The 22,993-nt window shown below is 33.1% G+C and overlaps 3 protein-coding genes and 1 pseudogene across 3 annotated transcripts; 1 reads left to right on the top strand and 3 right to left on the bottom strand.

The window, feature by feature from the left end:
- Window positions 1–1,997: 1,997 nt before the first annotated feature.
- LOC106100770 (TWiK family of potassium channels protein 9-like) lies at window positions 1,998–18,569 on the bottom strand. Its single transcript, XM_013279792.1, is given in 9 exon segments — window positions 1,998–4,593; window positions 7,789–7,891; window positions 7,893–7,992; window positions 8,298–8,498; window positions 8,756–8,914; window positions 9,406–9,529; window positions 9,756–9,929; window positions 15,357–15,593; window positions 18,405–18,569. Coding segments are annotated over 8 exon segments (1,185 nt in total). The 5' UTR covers window positions 15,516–15,593; window positions 18,405–18,569; the 3' UTR covers window positions 1,998–4,428.
- LOC106100772 lies at window positions 10,087–11,252 on the bottom strand (annotated as a pseudogene).
- LOC106100773 (cAMP-dependent protein kinase catalytic subunit beta-like) lies at window positions 11,596–13,261 on the bottom strand. The gene has a single exon (XM_013279795.1). The coding sequence runs from the start codon at window positions 13,160–13,162 to the stop codon at window positions 12,113–12,115; it is 1,050 nt and encodes a 349-aa protein (XP_013135249.1). The 5' UTR covers window positions 13,163–13,261; the 3' UTR covers window positions 11,596–12,112.
- On the top strand, window positions 13,655–15,096 carry LOC106100771 (cAMP-dependent protein kinase catalytic subunit alpha-like). Its single transcript, XM_013279793.1, has one exon. The coding sequence runs from the start codon at window positions 13,733–13,735 to the stop codon at window positions 14,813–14,815; it is 1,083 nt and encodes a 360-aa protein (XP_013135247.1). The 5' UTR covers window positions 13,655–13,732; the 3' UTR covers window positions 14,816–15,096.
- Window positions 18,570–22,993: the final 4,424 nt, after the last annotated feature.

Below are 22,993 nucleotides of genomic sequence, written 5' to 3'. Positions count from 1 at the left end.
TTTGTATTACGGTTGGCACGTCGAGCACCTGGGAATTCTTCTTTCCTACGTGCCAAATTAAAAGCCAAGTAATATATAAATTGGGTCGATCTGTTCCCGCAAATCGCTTGTAACGAGATGCGGAAACTTTCTTAATGTTTCCACAAAATTTGTCGCGTCATGAAAGCGTCGCGCTGTGCGGGAAATGTTACGTGGCTATAAAACGTACGTATTAAAGTTCACATCCTGTCACAAAACGTAACGTAAACAGTTTAACATACCGAACGCAACAAATTATTCTTAGAAATCCTGATTACATTGATTATTTACAATTGCATGAATTATTCATTATTATAGAATCAGAATTCAATTACAATCATAAATTCAAAAGTTTAGTTGGATGGATGTTTGTTTGGAGCCTAAACTGCTTATCAGATTCTGATGAAATTTGGCATAGATGTAGAGGATAGTCTGGAAAAACACATAGCCTACATACTTTTTTTTATAATATCACGATGACGGAGTTGCGGGCGAAAAGTACCTTTTAGAACGTTTTCGGTTAATGGGGCTTTAAATCAATTAAACAAGAGAATTATTGTCAAATGAAAAAAATCAACGAAGCAGCATTGAGTGCAGATTGAGATTCATAGCGACACACACCATTACTCTTAATATAGTCGCATTACAAGTTTTTAAAATTGCAAAAACAAATGAACGAGATATCAGTGCGAAAAATTAGACTAATCGAATTAATTAGAACAATGCATACTAATTTAATTTTCGCGTTGTGAGATTCAGAACAGAAAAAATCAGGAGCAAAAATGTCGTACGAAATAAAAGCATTACGCATTCCTTTAAATATCTGGATGAGAGTATTGTATTTATAACTTTGCATTTTATTTTAAAAGCCGATCGCTTTGATGTTACACCTGCACGTCATATTATTTACTCGTGTTATAAATTTTAACAATAAAAGTATTGTTCCTCTTTATACTCGTAGTAGATAATAATCAGACTAGAAGATCAAATTTGTTGCTTATCTTCTGTGGAGTCGAGGTAGGTTGAAGCCGCGCATTAGTACAATTGATGTTATTGCGGGATTTTGGAATAATAATAAAAATATTTTAGTAAGTACTAGCTCTTCCTCGCGACTTCGTCTATGTGATATTTAAAATATAGCCTATGTTACTCAGCGATAACGTTGCTTTCTAATGTTGAAAGAATGATATCGGCTCAGTAGTTTTTGAGATATTGCAATACGTACAAAAATACTAATCTTTCCTCTGTTCAATATTAGTATAAAAATGTTTGTTATGATTTATTTTAATTTTCGTGTGCTTACTATCGTTGATGTCTACCAGTTTTAAGTCCATTGAGGAGTTTATGGAAAGGGCAAATGGAGTAGAAGAATGTACGGAAAAAATCAAAATCAAGATTGTACCTAGTCTAGATGTATACACTAACTAGTTGATAGATTGATATAACGGATGGAACATAAATACATCATCTGCATTTCTTCCTTGTCTATCAGACGTCAAGATCGAATTGTATTTCAATCAATATTTGCGCAAAGTCCATCTAACATGCTTGCTATAGTACGCTTATAAATAGATCCATATAAACTGAGATGTTCTTTGCGAGCACTTTACAAAAAAACAATCCGCCATTATTGCAGTGATTTATTATTCTCTTCTGTCAAAAGATACATTTGTTAAAATTTATAACTGATATTCATATTAATGGTCTGCCACAAACACTTCGCATCAGATTTTGTATGATACTTAAGTCTTTTATAAATTGATTTGAGTGAAATATAAAGTTTTTTTTTTAAATTTAATTTCGTATTAAACCAACAAGTAAGGAAGTACTACACCTATCAAAACGACTGTTTATTAAATACCATTGCGGCATGTTTAAATATTGTGAAGTAGGCCTATTAAGTTGATAAAGGCGACACTAAAGTAAAGAATAAAACTACGTTTTAACAAAATGCGTATATTCAAATTCATAAGTATAGCAACATTTCAATTTCTTAATACATATATTCATTTTCGTATAAAACTGAATAACTCGCGACATGCAAACGATTCCACTATGAACACAATTTTATAACTCCATAACAATTATTATTTATGAAATAAAGTGATAGTAAATATAACATTATTTACTGACAAATATCTGGCAACTCTTATAAGCTTTTTTAAATGTTTTTTCACAGTGTAATAGATTTGCCAAAAGTTTTACGATCGAATCGGTGACATTACGTCGTTTTGAATTGAATTTTATTGCTTATGATTCACTTGGCATTTTCTTTGTTGAAAATTTAATTGAAAAGAGTATTTGTTTTTCAAACCACAGATTAATAAATAATATTCACTAGCCAGAAAACACTTTTTATATTGACGTTTTATTTCGCAACTCTAATGGATAACATAACATTAAATATAAAATAATAATACTTTATGAGACTTTTAGTTATGATATCCGTAATGTTAAATAGTTTTGGAGAAATATGACACATTAGGGACGATAAGCCATCACTAAATAAAAGACACTAAAGGAATTTATGATAACAGTAACGGGAAAATGGAAGCGACTCAACTTATTATACCTTATTATACATTAGTATCCAAAATCTCATCTTGCTGAGAAACGCGAGTTGTGCCAAATTGTAAATTTGTGCGTTTCAATACAGCGTAGCAGTAATCAAATCATCATCCATTATCAGAACGTTTTCCCACTTGGTATCATATTTCATTAAACTAATCATCACTTTAACAACGTCTTGTAATATCTGCTGGTGTGCGTAGAAAATGGCAAAAAGCTCTTTATCGCGAATGTTATTTTATTATACTTAAATCTGCGTTTGGCATTACACGCATGCAGCCTTTAGCTATGAATAAAAGCATTTAATAACATCTTGTACATATTACGTTACATTTTCACCTAAACAAAATCAACTCTCAAAAAAAAACCTTTTGAAAAACAAGTGTCACATATTTTTGTATTGGCACGGCACCTGAGTCGCATACCGCGGATGAGCCCGAAGCTGGCATTCTTACACTTTAGGTACGAACGTCCCAAATTAGAAGTTACTTCAGCAAACTCGTAAGCAACTGCCACCTCAAACATACCGATAATTCATTTATATTTCCACATTTAATATTTACTTTCTACTTGATATACTCTTATTAACGATAAAACGCACTACTCATATTCAAAACTTAAAATAAACTACACGCATCTATACAATAAGAAAACAAAATACAAGCCTAACAAATTATGGAAATAATATTCGACAAATAATATCTTTGTCTTCTTATACTTATAAATTAACTTAACTATTATTTTTACAATATACAAAAATGTAAGTTTTTTTACACCAAAAATACACATAAACATTTTTGATTAAGGCATATTCTGACTACTGTATAAGTTAGTACAGTAAAACAATATTAAAAATGAATAAAAAAAGTATTTCGTACATAATATCACTATCCCCTTTACACTATAAGAACAAGTCATTTCAAAACAACGCTCACAGTGATACACGAAACTGTCAAACAACTGAAAATGTTTATTTTTAAATTCAGCCTTAAATATCAAACAAGTGTCCGCAGTAGACAAGAGAGTTAAAAGTTTGGCAGCTGTAAGCCAAAATGTCTGAATAATGAGTAACGCTAGACAATCAGCTCAGGTGTGGAGAAATAATTATTCTTCGGGAGACTTAAAATGATAAATTACAACCAAAGAGATTTAAGAAATATGTATACTAGACATAGAGAAGCACATTTTTACCGGTAACAACACAATGTCAAATTTAGATTATGTAAACAACTTTTCAAGTGAATCGTCAATCATGCTTCCTCTGTATACTTTTTGAACCTCTGTGATTGTAAACATAATACGTAAACTTATAAGGCTGTAATCACAGACTTATTAAAAATAGACATGTTTGAATCATTAATTATTAACTAGAGTTTTCCACAAACATACTTAAATTTTTCTCTTAATAAGGCAATGTGAGAAGAGTGTGGTCCCATAAGGTCATACACACACGACAGCCAATGAGATTGTATAGAGGCTCCGACTCACTTACAAACAAAATCAACAATAAATTCTTAACTAAGGTATAATACTATATGAACAATAGCATATTTTTAATTTACAAAAAACTCTTACACGCGAACAAAGCATACGTTGTCTTCTTGTATAAATATACAAACAAAAGACAAGTGAATTGTATTTTTAGATTTTTCCGTTTATTTACCTCTGCGAGGAAAAACAGTTTTGGAAAGAAAGCATCAATTCTCAACGCTTGAATAAATATCGCGGAGCATCTGTGCACTTTTAAGCGTATTTATTGTTCGAAAATGTTTCTTGACGAAGGATTTATTCGCTCAAGGAACTCAGCGTGCGTATTCCACGTAACCATAACGCGAGTAGATACTATACAGATGATTCGTAAATAACTATTTGCACGATTGGAGGCTTCTGTGGGCTCTGTATCGGCGTGGTGATGTCCCTGATCACCGCTTCCACAGCGGCTTCCAACTCTAGCTGCCTCTTCTCACCTAACACATCTTTACCGCTGCCTAATCTCGGCATGGTCACCTGTAACAAAAATAACAAGTGATGAAACATTCTAAAACCATTTAAACTGCATAAATGATGATAGCTACTAAAATAAATCTAATGTCACAGAATTTATGCATAGTTATCAAATAAAATTAATTGATTATTTGTAGTATACGCCAGATATCCAAAATTCCTTTACATTTTTGTCTAATTTATGCGGTTTTAATGCGTCATCTAAAATCTGATATTTATTTATATATTTTCTAATAATTTAAATAAAGCTATTATGTTTCTAAAATATGTAAAGTAAAGCATAAGTTAAATAATGCTATATTTACATATGAAACAGAAGATAAACTGTTTGCTGACGAATTTACTTACCGCAGAGAATAAAATTAATAGATGAAAAGGCCAGCTAAAGATAAATAGTCTTGTGCGTAAATTACTTGCATAAGCATTCTTAGGATGGACCATAAATTTAGTTGATTGATAACTTGTTCTACACTTTGGTGTATTTGCGTATTCGCATTCTAGTTGAATTACATAATTTAGTTTTAACATTCGCCATTTTTTTTTATTCGAATTAGATTCTGGTAGAAGTCTGGTACATTTAGGGTGGACTTTCACGTTCAAAACACATAAATACAACATATTTATCATTCCGCTAATCCTTTTTTTCATATAATTTATCGTGATATTATACTGCAAGTAGATAATGCTATGTAGACAGTGGCATTTATTTTTGAGCTACATTTCAATTTAAATCCTTACAAAATGACGTAGTGTTTAGATCACAGGAAGGCCACTGTGACTCTGACGCACTTTTATAATGGATCGATTTTACAACCAACGGATCAGAAACTTATAAATATACATCGTAAAATTCGACTCGTAGCTTATCTCATTGTATCAAACTTTAACGATTCAGAGGAACGGCTATATATAAAATATTTATTTGTCTAGATAGTTTATTTTATTTTAGTCTATTCCCAAAAGATGCCCATAAGCAACTACGAAAATAAGTTACTCATGTGCAAGATATCTACTAGTGTTGTCTACGCTTTTTAAAGTGAGAACAATAGCGTTTGGAATGTGCATTGAATTTATGTAAGCTTAAGTAAATAACAACTTTTTTATTTAGGTCTTTAGCTTTATTCTATTACTAAAAGTTAAGTATGTACTTTTCTTATCTATATTTGAAATACGTACTTAAGGAAGACAAAAATAGTAAAGCATTTTAAATTCCTCTCCAAGACCGTGTTATCACACCCTATAAAAAAATATTTTCCATTTCAGTGCCTCAATTTATCGGTAGCCGTTGCAAAGTAAATCCTGATTTAGACAAACTCACCTGCAAAATTTCTATTATTTTGATTTTAATATTTACATTAATAAATTACAGTTTAAAACTGTAAAAAATGTAACCTTGTATTTAAGCTTAAAGTCGCAAAATAAGTAATTGGCGAATAGCTTTTATGGCTTTAAAGGCGCAAGCTTATTTAGCTAGCGTTTGCCTTAAAAACCTTTGAAAGCATATCTGTACCACATACCCTCGTCCCAACGTGCGTCTTGTTACTGCTGTCTTTCTGAAATATTTGCAACATGAGACAGTAGAGAACAGTATTTTATCAAATAAAAGAACATTGGGTATAAAACGCCTATATGTTTTATCTCGCTTAACGAGACCGAAAAAACAGAGATAGCAGTATGTACAAAAAAGATGAAGAATGTAATTTTAATGTTCAACTTAAAAATTCAATTGTTAATTGGTTGGAACTTCCTGACATTGGACGCACCGGATCGGACGTACGTCCTTAAAGTAAGTAGTTCTAAAAACGTTCAATGGAACTTGAGCGGTATAAAAAGAACGGTTGTTTTATTCCAAACATAATAGAGCTGTTGCGAACGGTTTATAGGGCACTAAAACTAAAAGGGTGGCTGTTGCCACATCGGCACTCGACGACCTCGATCCTGAACATAGCACAACTAAATAAACAATTAGACTACAAGAGACGAGAGCTTGTGTTGACGTTTAAACTAACAAAATCAAACAAACTTAAAAACAAAATCATAGAAGGGACCACAAACTTAAATAACAAGTTGGAAATAAGATAAGAGGTACCAAACCAAACAAACGAAAGACTGAATCATTGCCACCCAAAAACCAAATTAAAAATAAATTAATAAGTTGAAAATAAAGCATTCAAATTTAACACTCCGGTACAACTCGTATACCATACTTGTGTAGCCTAGAAAAAGCGTTAGAATTTTTTAGGTACATAAAATGATCGTACCCTTTACCTAAGGGTTAAATAAAACAGAGCACGTATCGCTGCCAATTAAGAAATATACCCTACACATTGATATAACGATAACATTTCAATCAGATCGAACAAGGCCACGGACGTCTATTACAAAACACAATATCGGTATTTTATTTACATTGGAACAGAATTTCGCTCGGCTTGTACGTAGCAACGAATAAATAGTGTAGTCGTCTCGACGTTTTTATTCGTCCGCGAACTAAACTGAGATGGTATCTGTCAACACAATCGATTCATCCGCGTCTGCGGCGCGTGACCACATAACGCTCACAATCATTCTGTTTGATTTTATAAAGAGTTGGAGCTATTATTTTTTTATCTACAATTGATTTTGCATTACGATGATTAAGAAACGATCAACAAATATACGACGAGATCTCAGTATAAAATAAATTTCAGCACGGATTTGCTATCATTCAAATTATGAACACGTTATTAAAAATACAGTTTAGTAATAATAATCCAAACTCTTAAGTACAAATCATTACTTTAATTAACAACTAGCAGTTCATGATGTTCTTAAATCCTGCATAATATTAGTGCGTTACACTTGGAGTAATTAAAAAGTAAAAAAAAAACTAGGTCAAACTTTTCCCAAAAAAGAAACACAGTAATTCTACCTTAACATTTCTACTAAACACTCAATTTCACTAAATATATAATCAATAGTGAAATGTGAACAACTAGTTATAAATCTTTCTAATGCATCTTTTCTATTGGTGAATTATCTACCTAAGGTAGGTAAAAAAAATACCGAATACAACTACCAATAACAACTTACGTAAGAATAAAACACAGTTAAGATTCAAAATGTTTACGAAACTTCTATAAATCTTTCGAACTGCACCAGTTAATACACGGCGTATCCTACATACGGAGTGTTAAATAAATGCAAAATTCAACTTACAATAGTGAGAACTTTGCGTAGATCGTTGTGTAGCGCAGACACGTCGACGCCGCGGCCCGCGTCGCCCAGGCGGCGCAGCGTGTCTGCCAGCGGGCCGGAGACAGGACCTGGCGTACTGCCGCCGCACCAGCTCGATTATCGTAGAAGTCAGCGCCAACCCGATTAATATGTATAAAGTACACAGTAACATGTACTTTGGTCTTTCTAAAAAATAAAAATCCCGTCAAGACGTATTTTAGATACAAGAGACGATCTTTCTTGACAAGCGTATGTTGTTTCCAAGAGGTAATACACTGTAATACAGGTGCTCAGTAAGTGATCAGAGATTGGTGACGTCACTGCGGCGTTTTATTCCGTCGTCGAACGTACCGAGAACTATTGCCAAAAATGCTGGGCGCATGCGGGTAGAGGGAGTGACATAAGTGGTTGCGACGCATTCAAATTTTATCACAATACTAAAGTGTAAAAAGTGAGAAATTTTTTTACGAAAATGCGTATTTTGAACTTACTTGGTACAAGATCACCGAAGCCGATGGTAGTCATGGTAATAAAACAGAAGTAGAAACCGTCGTAGAACGTCCAGTCGTCCTCCCACATTTTAAACAACGCCGCGCCAGCTGAGAGGTAAACGAAGAGGAAACAAACAGCCCACAGTGCGTATAATGACCTCTGACTCGCAGGGTTTACCTCCGATACCCGACTGCAGCATTCTGAACGAAAACAAACACAAATTACTTAATAAATAATAACTAACTGCGAAGTATTTGGAAGAAAAATAATAAAGTCCGTTTTATTGAGCCCCTATGATATTTTTGAGAACACAACGACTCGAATAATAGCATGAATTGAAATCAGTACTTCTATTTAGATTATTATATAGACGCACCTCTTCGCATATCCCAGAGAAATATAATAGAAAGATAAGGTCTACAGGAGCTCCTTTACATGTTAATTTAAATTAACTTACTCGGCAATGCGGGTAACTGTTTTGCAGCAACAGATAGGACAGTGGCGAAAACTCTTCCCAAATCCGCGATCACTGTCAGCGTCAACGGTATTCCAATAAGAGCATAAGCTATGCAAAATAATCTGCCCCAAAACGTTTCTGGGACAATATTACCGTACCCTAAAACAAAAGAAGACGATTAACTAAACCCAGTTGACAAACACAAAACGTACATTTACATTATAAAAAAAGAATGTTAGTCTTTTGGTAGTGCTCAGACAGATTGATCCCAGATAATTCGTTGAATTACACAACTGCGGGGCAAATTGTAACTAGTAACTAGTAATCTAGTAGTCTTTAAGTAAATTGTGAATATATTATTTAGGAGAGGACTGCAATGCGGACTTTTCAAATAGTTCCTTATTGACTAACTAACGTCACATTTTTAATGCCTGTTTTTACAAAAATCGTGAAAGAAAAATTTAATGTAACCTATATATGTGGATCATAAACAAAACGCTTTAATTTTTAAATTAACAATTATGAGTAACGTCATAGACAGTAGATGGAATTTAGTTTACTGTTAAAAAAAGAATAATATATAAAACCGAAATATTAAAAAGTAGCAACGTAATGTAAATGCACTGGTATGCTTACATGTTCTTACACACCTATAGTGGTGAGCACCGTGGACGAGAAGAAAACGGCCTGAAGTATGCTCCACCTTTCCTCAGAAGGGGGAAATTTCTTCTCCACTTCTAAAGACAGACCGCTTGATGAAGCTTCTTCTAATATCTAAAAAGTATAATATAGACTAAAATGTCCTCAGCAAAATTAACAAGTAACATTCGTTTTACCAGTAACTCTTTTCATACATGTATGCCATAATTTTGTTAAGGTTAAAGACCAAAATAAGAAGTTTATTAGACATTTTATTGCAGCAAAATTTTTGTTTGTAGGGTTAGAACGGTTACACATGTTCAAATATTTGCTGTTACAGTTACATTTTTTCTATACGTACCTTTTCATAAATTGCTAATTGGTCACTGATTAACTTCTCCATACTGACAAACTCTGTTCCGTTCATTCCGTAATCGGAAACAACACGTATAAGATTCCATCTTTCTGAGAGTAATCTATCTCTGTGATACTCCTGTTTTGCCATTTCTGCGGGAAACTCCAAAGCGCGAAAAACCTGTGTACAATAAGATTAATTATTTAATTTACAAATAAAATATCTATTATTGTTATCGACATTTACAACCTTTTACATTGGAGACTTTTATAATGGTGTTTTTTAAATGCAACAACTCAATGTAGCAATTCAAATAATATGACAAAAATGTATCTTATAAAAATGTTTAATAAGTTTACAGCTGTAATAGTATCGTTTCAATGATTGCATATTAAAAATTTTCAAATTCCTTTTCAAATAAACAAACAGGTGCTCTCTTCAATTTCACAGAAGTCGTTTCTAAATTGGTAACGGATTCACCAAATCCTTTACAAACAGGTTTATACGGCGGTATAATTTTTTGATGTACGATGTCAACCCAGTCCACTTCACTGAACCATATGTGATGCTTTATATCAAATACACCCGATTTCAAGGAACCAAATCGTTTCATTGGATCAACAAGTACTAGATTTTTGACAAGAGATTTGCAGTTAGGTGTCATACATTCGGGAGTCTTAAACCGTGCTTCGAGTATTTTTTCATAAAGATTTATTGTATGGGAACTGTAGAATGGTGGATGACCAGCGATCATTTCGAATATAAGTATACCCAGTGCCCACCAGTCGACGGGAAATGAATATCCTTTTGATAGAATTATCTCGGGAGCAAGATATTCAGGTGTACCGCATAACGTCCACGTTCGGTTTTTGATTACTTTACAGAAACCAAAATCGCAAAGCTTTATATATCCGCTTTCAGTTAGCAAAATATTTTCTGGTTTCAGATCTCTGTGAATAACACCACAGTTGTGAAGATATTCTATGGCTAAGACGACTTGAGCAGCATAAAACTGTGCTAATGGTTCTGACAAAGCTCCTAGCTTTTTGATTGTAGTGAACAATTCACCGCCCGTTTCGAATGGCAAGATCATATAAACGTAGACGTTGTCCTTACAGCAATAGTCTAAAGAAATCAAAAAAGCAAAATTCATGCATTGCAAGATTCTTTTTTCACGGTGCACCTGTTTAACTGTATTGTTTTTGACAATCTCCGCTTTTTCCAATACTTTCATTGCATGATAGGTAAAGGTATTTTTTTCTCTAACGAGAAATACTGTACCGTAAGCACCGACTCCCAATGTTTTGATTTTATCAAAATCGTCCGCTGCTTTATCGCACTGCGTGGGATTTTCATACGTTCTGATAAATTCTTGTTTTAAATAATCTAAATAATTTTTATGATTGGCTTGTAAAGCACTCGAGTAAAGCAAATTGGTTTCTACATTTTTACGAGGTGTACCTGTCATATTGTCATAGTTTTGGTTATGTCACAATGACAAGTAAACCGTGTCATTTTCATGATTACAGACCAACAAGATAGCTGAAGGCATCAGTGAAACTAAACTATGATGGTTCATTAGCGCCCCCGTTGATGCAATTTTTTATATTCATGTCGTCGGTCCATGTGATTTTATATATTTTCATCCCGTTACAAAAACGAACAAATGAAAGTGTAATGTTTCTGACATAATGCCCGTGCTGCTATAATTGCTTTCATCGATAAATATTGTTCGTGCATTGGCTTAAGGCAACTTTTCTATTTGTATAGTTCAACAATGAAACTAGCATTAAAGGTCTTGTAAAATAAATAAAACAGAGAACAGCTATAATACTTTATTTATGGATTTATACATATATTGCCTATCAGGATATAATAAATTCTAATTATATGTAATATAATTCTAAGTGTAGCGATAACACTAAAGAAAACTATAGGCAAAAAAACTAGAAACGATAAAAATCTTAAATGATAATAAAATCGTTTTAACCATCTTTCAGCCTTATTACAATCGTAGATCATAAAGAGGCTATCAAAAAAGGTTAGATTTCGAACAAAATTCTCCCCAAACATAAATTAAACATAGTCTCACATATTAATTAAAAGAAATTTAAAAACTCCTTTTTGAGAGAACCCGAAAAATATAACTGATTTGTATCTCCAATAAACAAAATTGTAATAAAAATATTAAAACCCTAATGGATATACAAATACACAATACTGTGTATAAAACTTTTCCACGTTTCCGCCATCGAAACATCCGTACAGAAACATGTTATCTTTCTATGAAAGTATTACTTGGACGAATATATCAGCAAAGGGAACACAAGGTTAAAATATAATAGAATCAAACGTGATATATCTTAAAAATCTGAAAATTCCGATTGAAACATGCATTTGGAACACTTTTTTAGTATATTTTGACTTGTTGGCATCAACTCATCCAACTCCTTTTCCAGTGATACATTTGGTATATAAGGAGGATCGACACTTTGCTGTAATATAGAATGCCAAGATACCCCATTGAACCAAGGATGAATTTTAATATCGTATGCACCATTTTTGAAAGAACCGATGCGCTTTGCCGGTTTCACCTGTAAAAGACTTTTAAGAAGATTTCTACAATCCGAATTAATCGACTTTGGACATTTGTAATGACCCTCTAATATTTTATCGTATATCTTCGCCGGTTGTGAATCAAAAAATGGAGGATATCCAGAAAGCATTTCATATATTAAAATACCTAGAGCCCACCAGTCTACTGGGAAAGAATATGCTTTAGAGGATATAACTTCTGGTGCTAAATATTCCGGTGTACCACAAAGACTGTAAGTCTTTTTGGCAGATACTTTTGCAATTCCAAAATCACACAATTTTATGTATCCGTTAGAAGCAATCAAAATATTCTCCGGTTTTATGTCTCTGTGAACTATATTACAATGATGTAGATATTCTAACGCTAAAGTAACTTGGCTGGCATAAAACTTCGCCAAATTGTCCGAGAAACTGCCAACACTTTGTAAATTCTCAAATAATTCCCCACCAAACATAAGGGGAAATATAAAAAAAACATAAACATTATCTTTAAACGCCTCGTCCAAGGGTATAATGAACGGAAACCTGATCGCTTGAAGAATATGTTTTTCGGCGATTAAATTGGTGACAGACTTCGATTCGACTCCCGAAGCCTTCTCCACTACTTTCATGGCACGATAACATAAAGTATTTTTATTTCTTACTAAATACACTTCACCATATGCACCACTTCCGATATTCTTTATGATATCATAATCTTCACACTTTCCTTTGTATTTTTCTGGCTCGCTATACTTATTGTTGAAATCTTCTTTGAGAGTATCCAAATAATGCATGTAATCAACGTGGTTCTGATATGAAAAAAGCGTTTTGGCCATTAAAAATCCAATTATAAGTGAATTTAGTTGTTTGTTTCATATTTGTTTTGAGGTAATATTATTGACTCGGCTGCCTCGATGCCAAGCAATGCTGGCATTTGTGACGTTTAGATATGTATTGTCTATTGCCAATAGATAAAAAAAGGTTGATCAAAGTATTTGTTACAAAATTAAAAAGGAGCTATTTATATCATTAAAAATAGTTTTGGTAAGGGTAATGTACATTTTGATAATATACTACCTGTCGCACTAGCAAAGTCGGATGGGGAAGAACATCTTGATGCTGCAGGAGTACCAGGACTTGGGAATGGGTGGGACGGGTTAAGAAGACGGTATGGAAATCTTAGAATTTGGAATTTGTTATAGTTTTACGCTGCGAGCAGTAACTTATTTTATACTTTGGATACTTTGGTTACACACGATACCTTTATTATTTTTTTGCATTAAAACTTTCTTGTCTATAATATTATGTTCTATATGTCAATATTTTTTTCTGACTTCTATCATCTCGTTAATTTATCAAAAAAAATATTTAAATTTTTAATTCACTGGTTGAAACAACAAATAGAAATGGCAGAGGATTCCAATCGTTTTCTAACATCATCTTCGGGCGGGGGATATACTCAAGCGAAACAAGAACAATATACGCTGTACATGCGTAAACTTCACAAAGAATTTCTAGAGATATGGAACGAAACTCCCGAAACGACTGCGAAAATATCAGATTTCGAGAAATATAAAGTTTTAGGTACAGGAGCATTCGGTGTGGTTTATTTGGCTAAACATGTTACCACGGGAAGATATTATGCAATGAAAATGCTTGAAAAAGAAAAGATTGTCAAATTAAAACAAGTCGAGCATAGTTTTTACGAAAAGAAAATATTGTGTGGTCTCAATTTCCCCTTCGTCGTGTACATGAAATACTTTTTTAAAGACAACGTATATCTTTATTATATTCTACCATTTATTCCGGGCGGTGAAATGTTTTCTCATTTACGTAAATTGGGAAAATTCGAAGAGACTACGTCGAAATTTTACGGCGCTCAAGTTATTTTAGCTCTAGAATATCTTCACGCTTTAGATTTAGTTTATCGTGATTTAAAACCGGAGAACATATTGATTGACCGTCACGGATACATTAAGATAACAGACTTTGGGTTTTGCAAGCTTATCCACGGTAGAACTTGGACTCTGTGCGGCACGCCAGAGTATTTAGCTCCGGAAATTATTTTAAGTAAGGGTTACGGGTCCACCGTCGACTGGTGGTCAACGGGAGTTTTGCTTTTTGAAATGAGTGCTGGATATCCACCATTTTTTGCTTCTGATCCAATGAGGATTTACGAAAAAATAGTCGCAGGGAAATATCGATGCCCCAGCCACTTCACAATGGAATTAAAAGACCTTATATCTCATGTCCTTCAAGTCGATGTTACTAGACGTTATGGTAATCTAAAAAACGGAGTTTTAGATTTTAAAAATCATAAATGGTTTAAGGAAATCGACTGGGACGCACTTTTAAACATGCGTCTTCAACCACCGTTTATACCGAAAGTTAAACATCCAGGGGACACAACAAACTTTGAAGTTTTCGAAGAAGAAAAAATTAAGGAAAGTCCAATTAACTTGTTTGAAGACGAATTCGCTAACTTTTAAAATAACTATGTTACTGTTAACATAAACTGCTTCTAAGAATACGACGAATAGTTAAGTTAGAACGATAAGAAGTCACAAAGTATTTTAAGTTACTATTTAAACTATGTCTCTGTTAATTTACCGCAATTGTTTCACGTAAGAATTTAAGACAGAAATTGTTTGAGTTTTTTTATTTTGTTAACCAAGACATAGATAGAACCCTGTGGCCTATCTTTGTGATAATTCGAATGTCTTAATGCCTGCGTTTAGACATGCATGAAATAAACCATTTGTATCGTCAAAACCTTTATTATTTAACAAAATATGTTGTGACAACACCCAAAACAACCTTTTGTTATCCGGTTCAGATACCGACTAGTTTTAGGAAATAATAAAGCGCTTTGAAGGGTCCAAACTAGTTGATACACAAACGGGAATACTAGTATTAGTTTAGCCGTTTGTTAAGATGTGTCACGATTGTATAATTTCTGCTTACCCCGAATATGTTGTTATAGATTAGATATGGTCATGATGATTCTCGAAATTATCAAAGTGTACTAACCAATCCACCTCCAGCGGTGTAGAGCATGAGAGCGACTAGCAGGCCGATGTGCGACAGCGCAGCTCGCGGGCAGAATGTATCCCAGCGCGACGGCTTGTTCGGCGCCGCACCCATCAGCGCCTCCGTCTCCCATGACACGCCCTTCACGTTCTTACACATCTCAAACACTTCTATTCACTTTTTCTAAGCAATGTTAAGATCCATGGCAATAATTAAAAACAAACGTGTCGTACAAACCTGTAAATGCAATCATAATTTTATCTCTTTTGAAATGTCTGAATATTCTGAGATTATTGTTTCAAATCGAAACGTTTGTTTGAAATATTAAGAATAAAGTTTATTTGTAAACTAAGTTCTTATTTAAATATGACGAAAGGGACCAATTATTGTGGTCTTTGATATGAAGTAAACCTTGCTTTTAAAGACGTTTATTTTATACATATATGATGTAATATTTCTCACTAAATCTGCACTAAGCGGTTCTGATAGTAATCGTTCAACGACTCTGATTACGATAATTTGAGTCTAGTTGTACTTATTGTGGTTATTGCTGGCTGACCTCTTTTTGAAAATAATATCTATTCTATATTTAGCTGAGCCTTTTCAAATACAGGTTAGTCAGTCGTTACTCATACATGCAATCTAAGTTTGCGTGTTACTGTACATGCAGTTCAGGTCATCGATTCTTTGTCAATTATTTTTCACTGCGGTTCCATTAATTTTCATATAAGCTTAATTTAAGCATTATCATTTTTTTTTCTTTCAGAAAAGACACTTTACTAAGACACAGAATTAAAATGTATGTACATATAGAGAATGAAAGCTTTAGTAGGATATTTTGGAAAAATAATTGATTGTCGTTATAATTCGAGTACCCAAGTAATTTAGAAGATAACTTTTTTTTAAAAACATACTACTTTTTCACTACAAAACATTCTTTAATTCACGCAAACGAAATAGTAATTCTAGGCAGATATAAAAACTATATTTCATTTTAACTGCACTCATTTACAATTATATTTTTCAGTAACTTTGTATTTTAATCTGCAAGGAGTAATTATGCATCATTAAATAATTTTCTTTAGAACCTTACTTAAAATGAAATCTACTTTTCTGACCTAAATTAACCTTTTTTCACATTAAATTAACATTGATTTAAATATGTGCGCTTACACGCGATGTTAAATCGCCTACCAGGATAATACACTCATAGATATTAAGCGACTACTAAAGGACTTTTAAGTAACTATCAAATAGTATCCATCTTTCTGGGCATTAAAGTTTGTTAACGCATCTATAAATGCGAATGTCTAAATACATCGGCACTTAGCAAATTGAAAATTTAATAATTTGTCTATGAATATTTAATTTATTAATTCAAACATATTCAGGAGACAAGAGAAATATAAAATGTCGCATGCTTATGTCACAAAACGACTGCGGCAAGGACGTTTCTTAAACCTAAGGACAACCGGGAGAAAAACAATTCTATTCTTTTATCGACAGACATCAAAACTTTCTTGAGTAGCTGAATCTTAATTAAGAAAAAAGCTAAAAAACAACCTCAAATTATAGCTACCCTGTGACAAAAAGCAGCAGTTCATATTAACTATGTCTATTTAAAACATGTTGAAGTTTAAAATGTAACCGTGGGCTTCCGCTGCTAAAGCGTAGATAAAAGAATATATTACTATTTCTGTTTTTTTCCTTAGAGCGAAAAGGACAATATTTGTATGAGTGTTTTGACAGTGGTAACTCATTGTAAAGAGCAGGCTTTTCACAGAGATAAGTATAAGCCATTATCCTAAGTAGAAAAGTGGGTCCAAACGACTTATTCAACAAAGTTGGGTCCCTGGGATATATGTTATGCTTGCGCCAGATATAAGACATAATAGCTTTTATGGGCAAATACATTATCTGTTAAGGAATACATTTGCACATTAAAATATGAGACAAAAGAATTCTGTAGCTTTAATTTAAAAGTGCTAACAAGTTTACTAAACGCGATAAAATTAATAAACGGTTTAGATTTAAATAAGCTAAAACATAATAAGTAAAGTAGGATTAAAGAATATGTATGCTCTAATTAACTGTTATACGAGTAAGGGAAAATCAGTCAGGCAAAAACAACGTAATAGTTAATTGCTTGCCAGGAATTTATTTCAACAACGTAACAAATTGTTTTCTATATTATTACCATTAGCTGGGATAAAGAAATTAATTAATCTCACATGTTGCGTTTCACTAACATCTTTAGAAACATGTGTTTATCTCTATTTTTTCCAAAGAGAACGAAAGAGATGCCTATATGATTAGATGTTTCGGTAACATTCTAACAAATATTTAATGAAATATAATTCAACTCTCACGCAAATTAGCATGTCGGTTGGAACTATTTAAATCATGTGGTAGATTATTGTTAGACTAAATAGCAGATGGCAATTATGTTTTATTTCGCTTTGTAACTGAAGCATGGCTTTAACTAGTTTCAGTTTAATTAGATCATTGGATCATACTAAGACTAAGGGCCTGTCCCACCACTGGCTGATAAAGGCTCAGATAGCTAAAAAGTGACGTCACTGTCAGATAAGGTAACAAATCCGATATTTATCACATATTTTACACGTTTGATTGTTATCAGACAATTTACAAATTGGCGGGACAAGCCCTAAGACATATAAATTTGAAAACATTTCATATTTATAAAAACGTCTACAATTTTGCTTTTAAATATTGTAAAGTACTTTAAAGGCCGGTATGTTTTAAAAAGCGTTTTGTATAATACCTTAAACAAACGCAAAGTAATCATCTATTGTAATTTGACCTGAAAAGACGGCATATTATCGAAATTTATGTAGCCTGCATTGGCGTAAAGTTACATAAGCTATTGAAGGATAAAATAAATAACTTGTAGCCTTAAGACGAAATAAGTATTCTTTCACTATAGCAAAAGGGTTTGAGTCAAAAAATATTTTACGGAGATTTTTGATCCAACGGAAAAATAACAATTTTCTTTGAAATTGAATACTTTTTATACAGAATACGTACCAGGAAAATATTTATATAGAAAACGGTATTACTTAAACACTAAAAGATTTTTACTAATAAGTTTCAACTATTTCTGTCATCTACGAATGTATAAAGCACGTGTGCACTGACGAAGTTACGTATGAATTGAATTAGCGCGGCGGGAACACATCCTATCCCAAGCGAGTATCGCGAAGGACTGAAAAGATTTTGCTTGTAACCGGGAAGCGCGATAAGCAACGGACATTATTAATGTAAGTAAAGCTAAAATATATTTGGGTCAAAGAAACAACTTTTTCAAGTTTATTATATTTTGCTTTTTGATATAATTCGTAATTCTATTTTAACAGACTTAAGTACTAACTCGCACAACAAAATTTTCCTATTTAACTACATATATAGACTACACTTGAAACTGCTGTTTAGAAATTTTGAGTTTTAGAATTCGGGTTCCAATTCACATCTGAATGTTAAAACTATGAACGCAATTTAAAAAAAAAATAGTAATCATAGTATATTATTTGACTATTGATAAAAAATGCGAAGAAAAATTTTAATTAAAAAAATATAAACTGAGTAATTCGTTATCATCAACAATCATTTATTATTATTTCTAACAGGCGTTGATAAATCGATGTTTTACTAATATCGATAGCCATCGCAATCTCTAGTGACACTTCGGACATCGATTAACACCAAATCACTGAAAATCAGACAACAAAATAAAAATAGATATCAGTAAAAGTGAGGTAATTTACTACCGAGGCTTGCGGCGAATTTATTGGTAGCACGCTAACGCCTAATCTTTTTCGTAGATTACAATTCCGTATTGTTAAACATTTTAACCACAGGCGCTTTTTCATGTTTATTTACTAATGAGTGGTGTCGTATCGCGTAATTAAGTCGGGTTATTTAGTAACTACATGTTACTTTTATAATAATAATTATAATACTATTATATCATACTAGCTTTCGCACGCGACTCAGGCCGCGTGGAATTATAAAAAAAAAACAAAAACGAGTAGCCTATGAGTTTTGCCAAATTTCATCGAGATCCGTTCACCCGTTTAGGCTACAAATTCTAATAAACATCCATCCATCCATCTAAACTTTGGCTTTTATAACATTAATTAGTAAATAGTAAATTAGTAATTAAAGTACGTTGTGTTATTTTAACGGATTTGCAGCGTTGACTCAGTGTTCACTAGTATTTTATATAACTAACACAGTTGAGATTTTAAATATAATATTCTATGGGCGAGTAATCTAAAATAATTGAAATATTTTCTTTACTATGCGAGGTTAGTTTTCTAGAGATATAGTTAAATGTTTTTGTGTTATGACAAGTTCACGTATGTCACCTTCAACATGTTACATTCATAAAGATTAACAAAGCGTAGTTATACATTTCCAATGACTTATCTATAGTAATGTCTAGAGCCCGCTGTACACCTTCAGTTTAACTAAACAGTCCAACTGTACAGTTAATCTTACTAATATTATAAATGCGAAAGTTTAGATGGATGGATGGATAGATGGATGGATGGATAGATGGATGGATGGATGGATGGATGGATGGATGGATGTTTGTTAGCGTTTGTAGCCTAAACGGCTGAACGGATCTCCATGAAATTTGGCACAGGTTTAGAGCATAGTCGGGAAGAACACATAGGCTTCTTTTTATCCCGGGAATAGTTACGGTTCCCGTGGGATTCATTAATTTAGTTTTTTAATGTTTACCTGATCATTCTGCAACGGTTCAACATATCTTATTGAAATTTGGCACAGATGTAAAACAAAGTCTGGAGTACACATGGGATAAGCTTCATCCCCGAGAAATGTCCGGTTCCCGAGGGATACGTAGCTTTTTGTAATTTACATAGTTTGTATGTTTTCTAATACCACGCGTACGAAGTCGCGGGCAACAGCTCGTACTGTATATGTGTTAAACAGTTTTACCAACACATAATGAAACTAAAGGTGTGTAGCTGGCTTCGAAAAGACAATACGATGAGAAATGTTTTTGTTAAGTCTTCCCTTGTCATTTGACACTGGCATTGGTCAAAAAAAAACTTTTTGGAATTCACTTAGTCAACAGTGTTGCCAATCATTTATTGAGTAAAACCGTTGGCTTGTACTGCCTCTTCAAATATTTATTATTCGTTCGCTTTTTAATGTTTCAGAGAAGGAAACATCGAGCAATGAAATGGTGCTGTATTTCGTATGTAATCATTTTGTAATGTATCCCACGAGGCAACACATTTCCCTTATTTACAACTTGAATTAATGTTCATATTTTATTTCTATGTTCCTTTATATACAATCGAGGAATCTGGCGATATTCAACCTAAAAAACTACAGTGTAAGTCATCATCCACTTGCCTTTATCCTGTACGGAGGGTCTGCTCAATATATGCTGCTCTTCCTTACATCTCCACCCGCCCTCAAATCTGAATCTTAAGCATATCCTCTTTCACACAATCCATTCATACTTTTTACAGGTAAGTGCACGACTAATTGTTTTTTTCTTATTATTAACTTGTTGTAATTATGCGACGATAAATATTTAAGAACGGGCGGGTTTGAAGTTAAAGGAATCTCGACGCAAGGAACAGGGACTCTTCCTGTAAGTAGGACACAGCGTATTTCCGTGACCGCACATAGAAATATCTTTGAAGTGTGCATTATCTATAATTAATTATTTAAAATAATTAGTATAAAATAAATCCAGACACAAAAAGGTGCGCTTTATTAAAAAAAAATTGTTAATAATAAGAAATTATCATACACAATTTAAATATTTCCTTGTATTCATAATACTTATAAGCTTCAGAATTGTAGAGCAATTTTGAATTAGCAACGAAAATTAGTCGAAAATTTTAATGTATTTTTATTTGCCGTCAATGGTTGGAGATTGCATGTGGCTGAGATGCGTATGTTAAGATGGATGTGTGGTGTGACAAGATTGGATAAAGTTAAGAATGTGTACATTAGAGGAAGTTTGAAAGTAGCGCCAGTGGAGGAGAAATTGAGAAGCAAAAGGTTAGCGTGGTATGGACATATTATGCGACGAAATGATGGGGACATAAACCAGAAAGTGTGATTGAATGTGGATGGCTACAAAGGAAGAGGAAGACCGAAGAAAGTATGGATGGATTGTGTGAAAGAAGATATGCTTAAGAAAGGAGTGGATTCAGATATGACGGCTGATAGAGATGTATGGAAGAGCAGCACATACTGTGCCGACCCTCCATAAGGGATAAGGGCAAGTGGATGATGGTTGGAAGTACCAAGGAAAACATAAAAAAGGATTCCTTTAAGTACTTTGAAGGAAAAAAATATTCTCACTGATATGTCCATTCTAGTATTGTTTGCTTGATGACAATGCAATATCCATTGTCGTGTTTTTGCTAAGAAACAAACGTATCGTCGCTTGGTGTCATGTGTTATTTAATAACCTATCCCAAACAAGTCAAGTTTATTTGCAAAAAGATTCAGTTTGCAAAAATACAGTAGTCATAGTCGTGAATACGCGTCGTAAGACAATAATTATGGAACGCCTTGTTGTATTTTACTTATTAAATAATTATTCAAGACGCATTTTTTAAATTTTATCTACGCATAGAATATAACACAATAATACTAATTATTAGTTTTTGTCTGTTTAATATATTTAAAATGTTACCGATTCACTTCCTTATAAAATTCTTGTTAGTATTGAACATTTTACATTTTAAATAAATTGAGTACCTCTTTATTCTACACAATAAAATTTAGAAACCGACAATTTGTATTTAATAGGCAGACAATTACATTTAAAAAAATCTGCGGTCGATCACGAAGCCTCATAATACGGAAAAAGAAATAAAGTGGAAGCTGTAGCAAATGTCAATAACTCGATTCGAGAATATTAAGGTTTTGTGCTGAACCCTGACCTATCAATCGTAAAAGAGCAAAAGGTTATTTTATCGTCCACATCCAAGGACATTGAAATATTTGGATGTACAAAAGGACTCCCATCGACCATCGTATCGCAAACTTATCCATCCATTTTGTATAGCTTAATTAATTATTTTATTACAAAATCAGAAACGTCCCCAGTCAGTATAGGTACAGGCAATAAATAATTTCAAGGAATCGGACATTTTCTTGTTACAATTGATTCTGTGTAAATATTAAATTTACCGCAGTTCGAACTTGAGAACAGTGGAGTTTTATTCTATACAGGTTTTATTTAACATTTCCTGCTCTGTTTCTACCAGAACAATAAAACAAAAGGCAGTTATGCAATCATTTAAAACAGGTTCAATGACGAACTCACTGATTTAAAGTACTCACGACCACAATACCTATATCCAGTACCTACTATTATCGTTCTGGGCGAGATTTATACGGTGCTTTTTACTATCTTTTGAGTAAGATTTGTAGACTTATGTAATGCGCTGTTTTGCGCCTCTTTCTGTTTAGCTCTCTGGGTTTATTGTTCGCGTCGTGGCTGAACGAATGAAACAATTTCGCTTACAGCTTTTTTATCCTGTTTATTATTGTCAGAAGAAGATTCTTATGAAACAAAACTAAAGAAGTTGAGTAGAACATTAGATATTTATTTA

The sequence above is a fragment of the Papilio polytes genome, unplaced genomic scaffold (genome assembly GCF_000836215.1).
Source record: "Papilio polytes unplaced genomic scaffold, Ppol_1.0 DF824047.1, whole genome shotgun sequence".
Classification (NCBI taxonomy): Eukaryota; Metazoa; Arthropoda; class Insecta; order Lepidoptera; family Papilionidae; genus Papilio; species Papilio polytes.
Note: the sequence above shows the minus strand (reverse complement) of the source record. Positions and strands in the feature narration are given on the sequence as shown.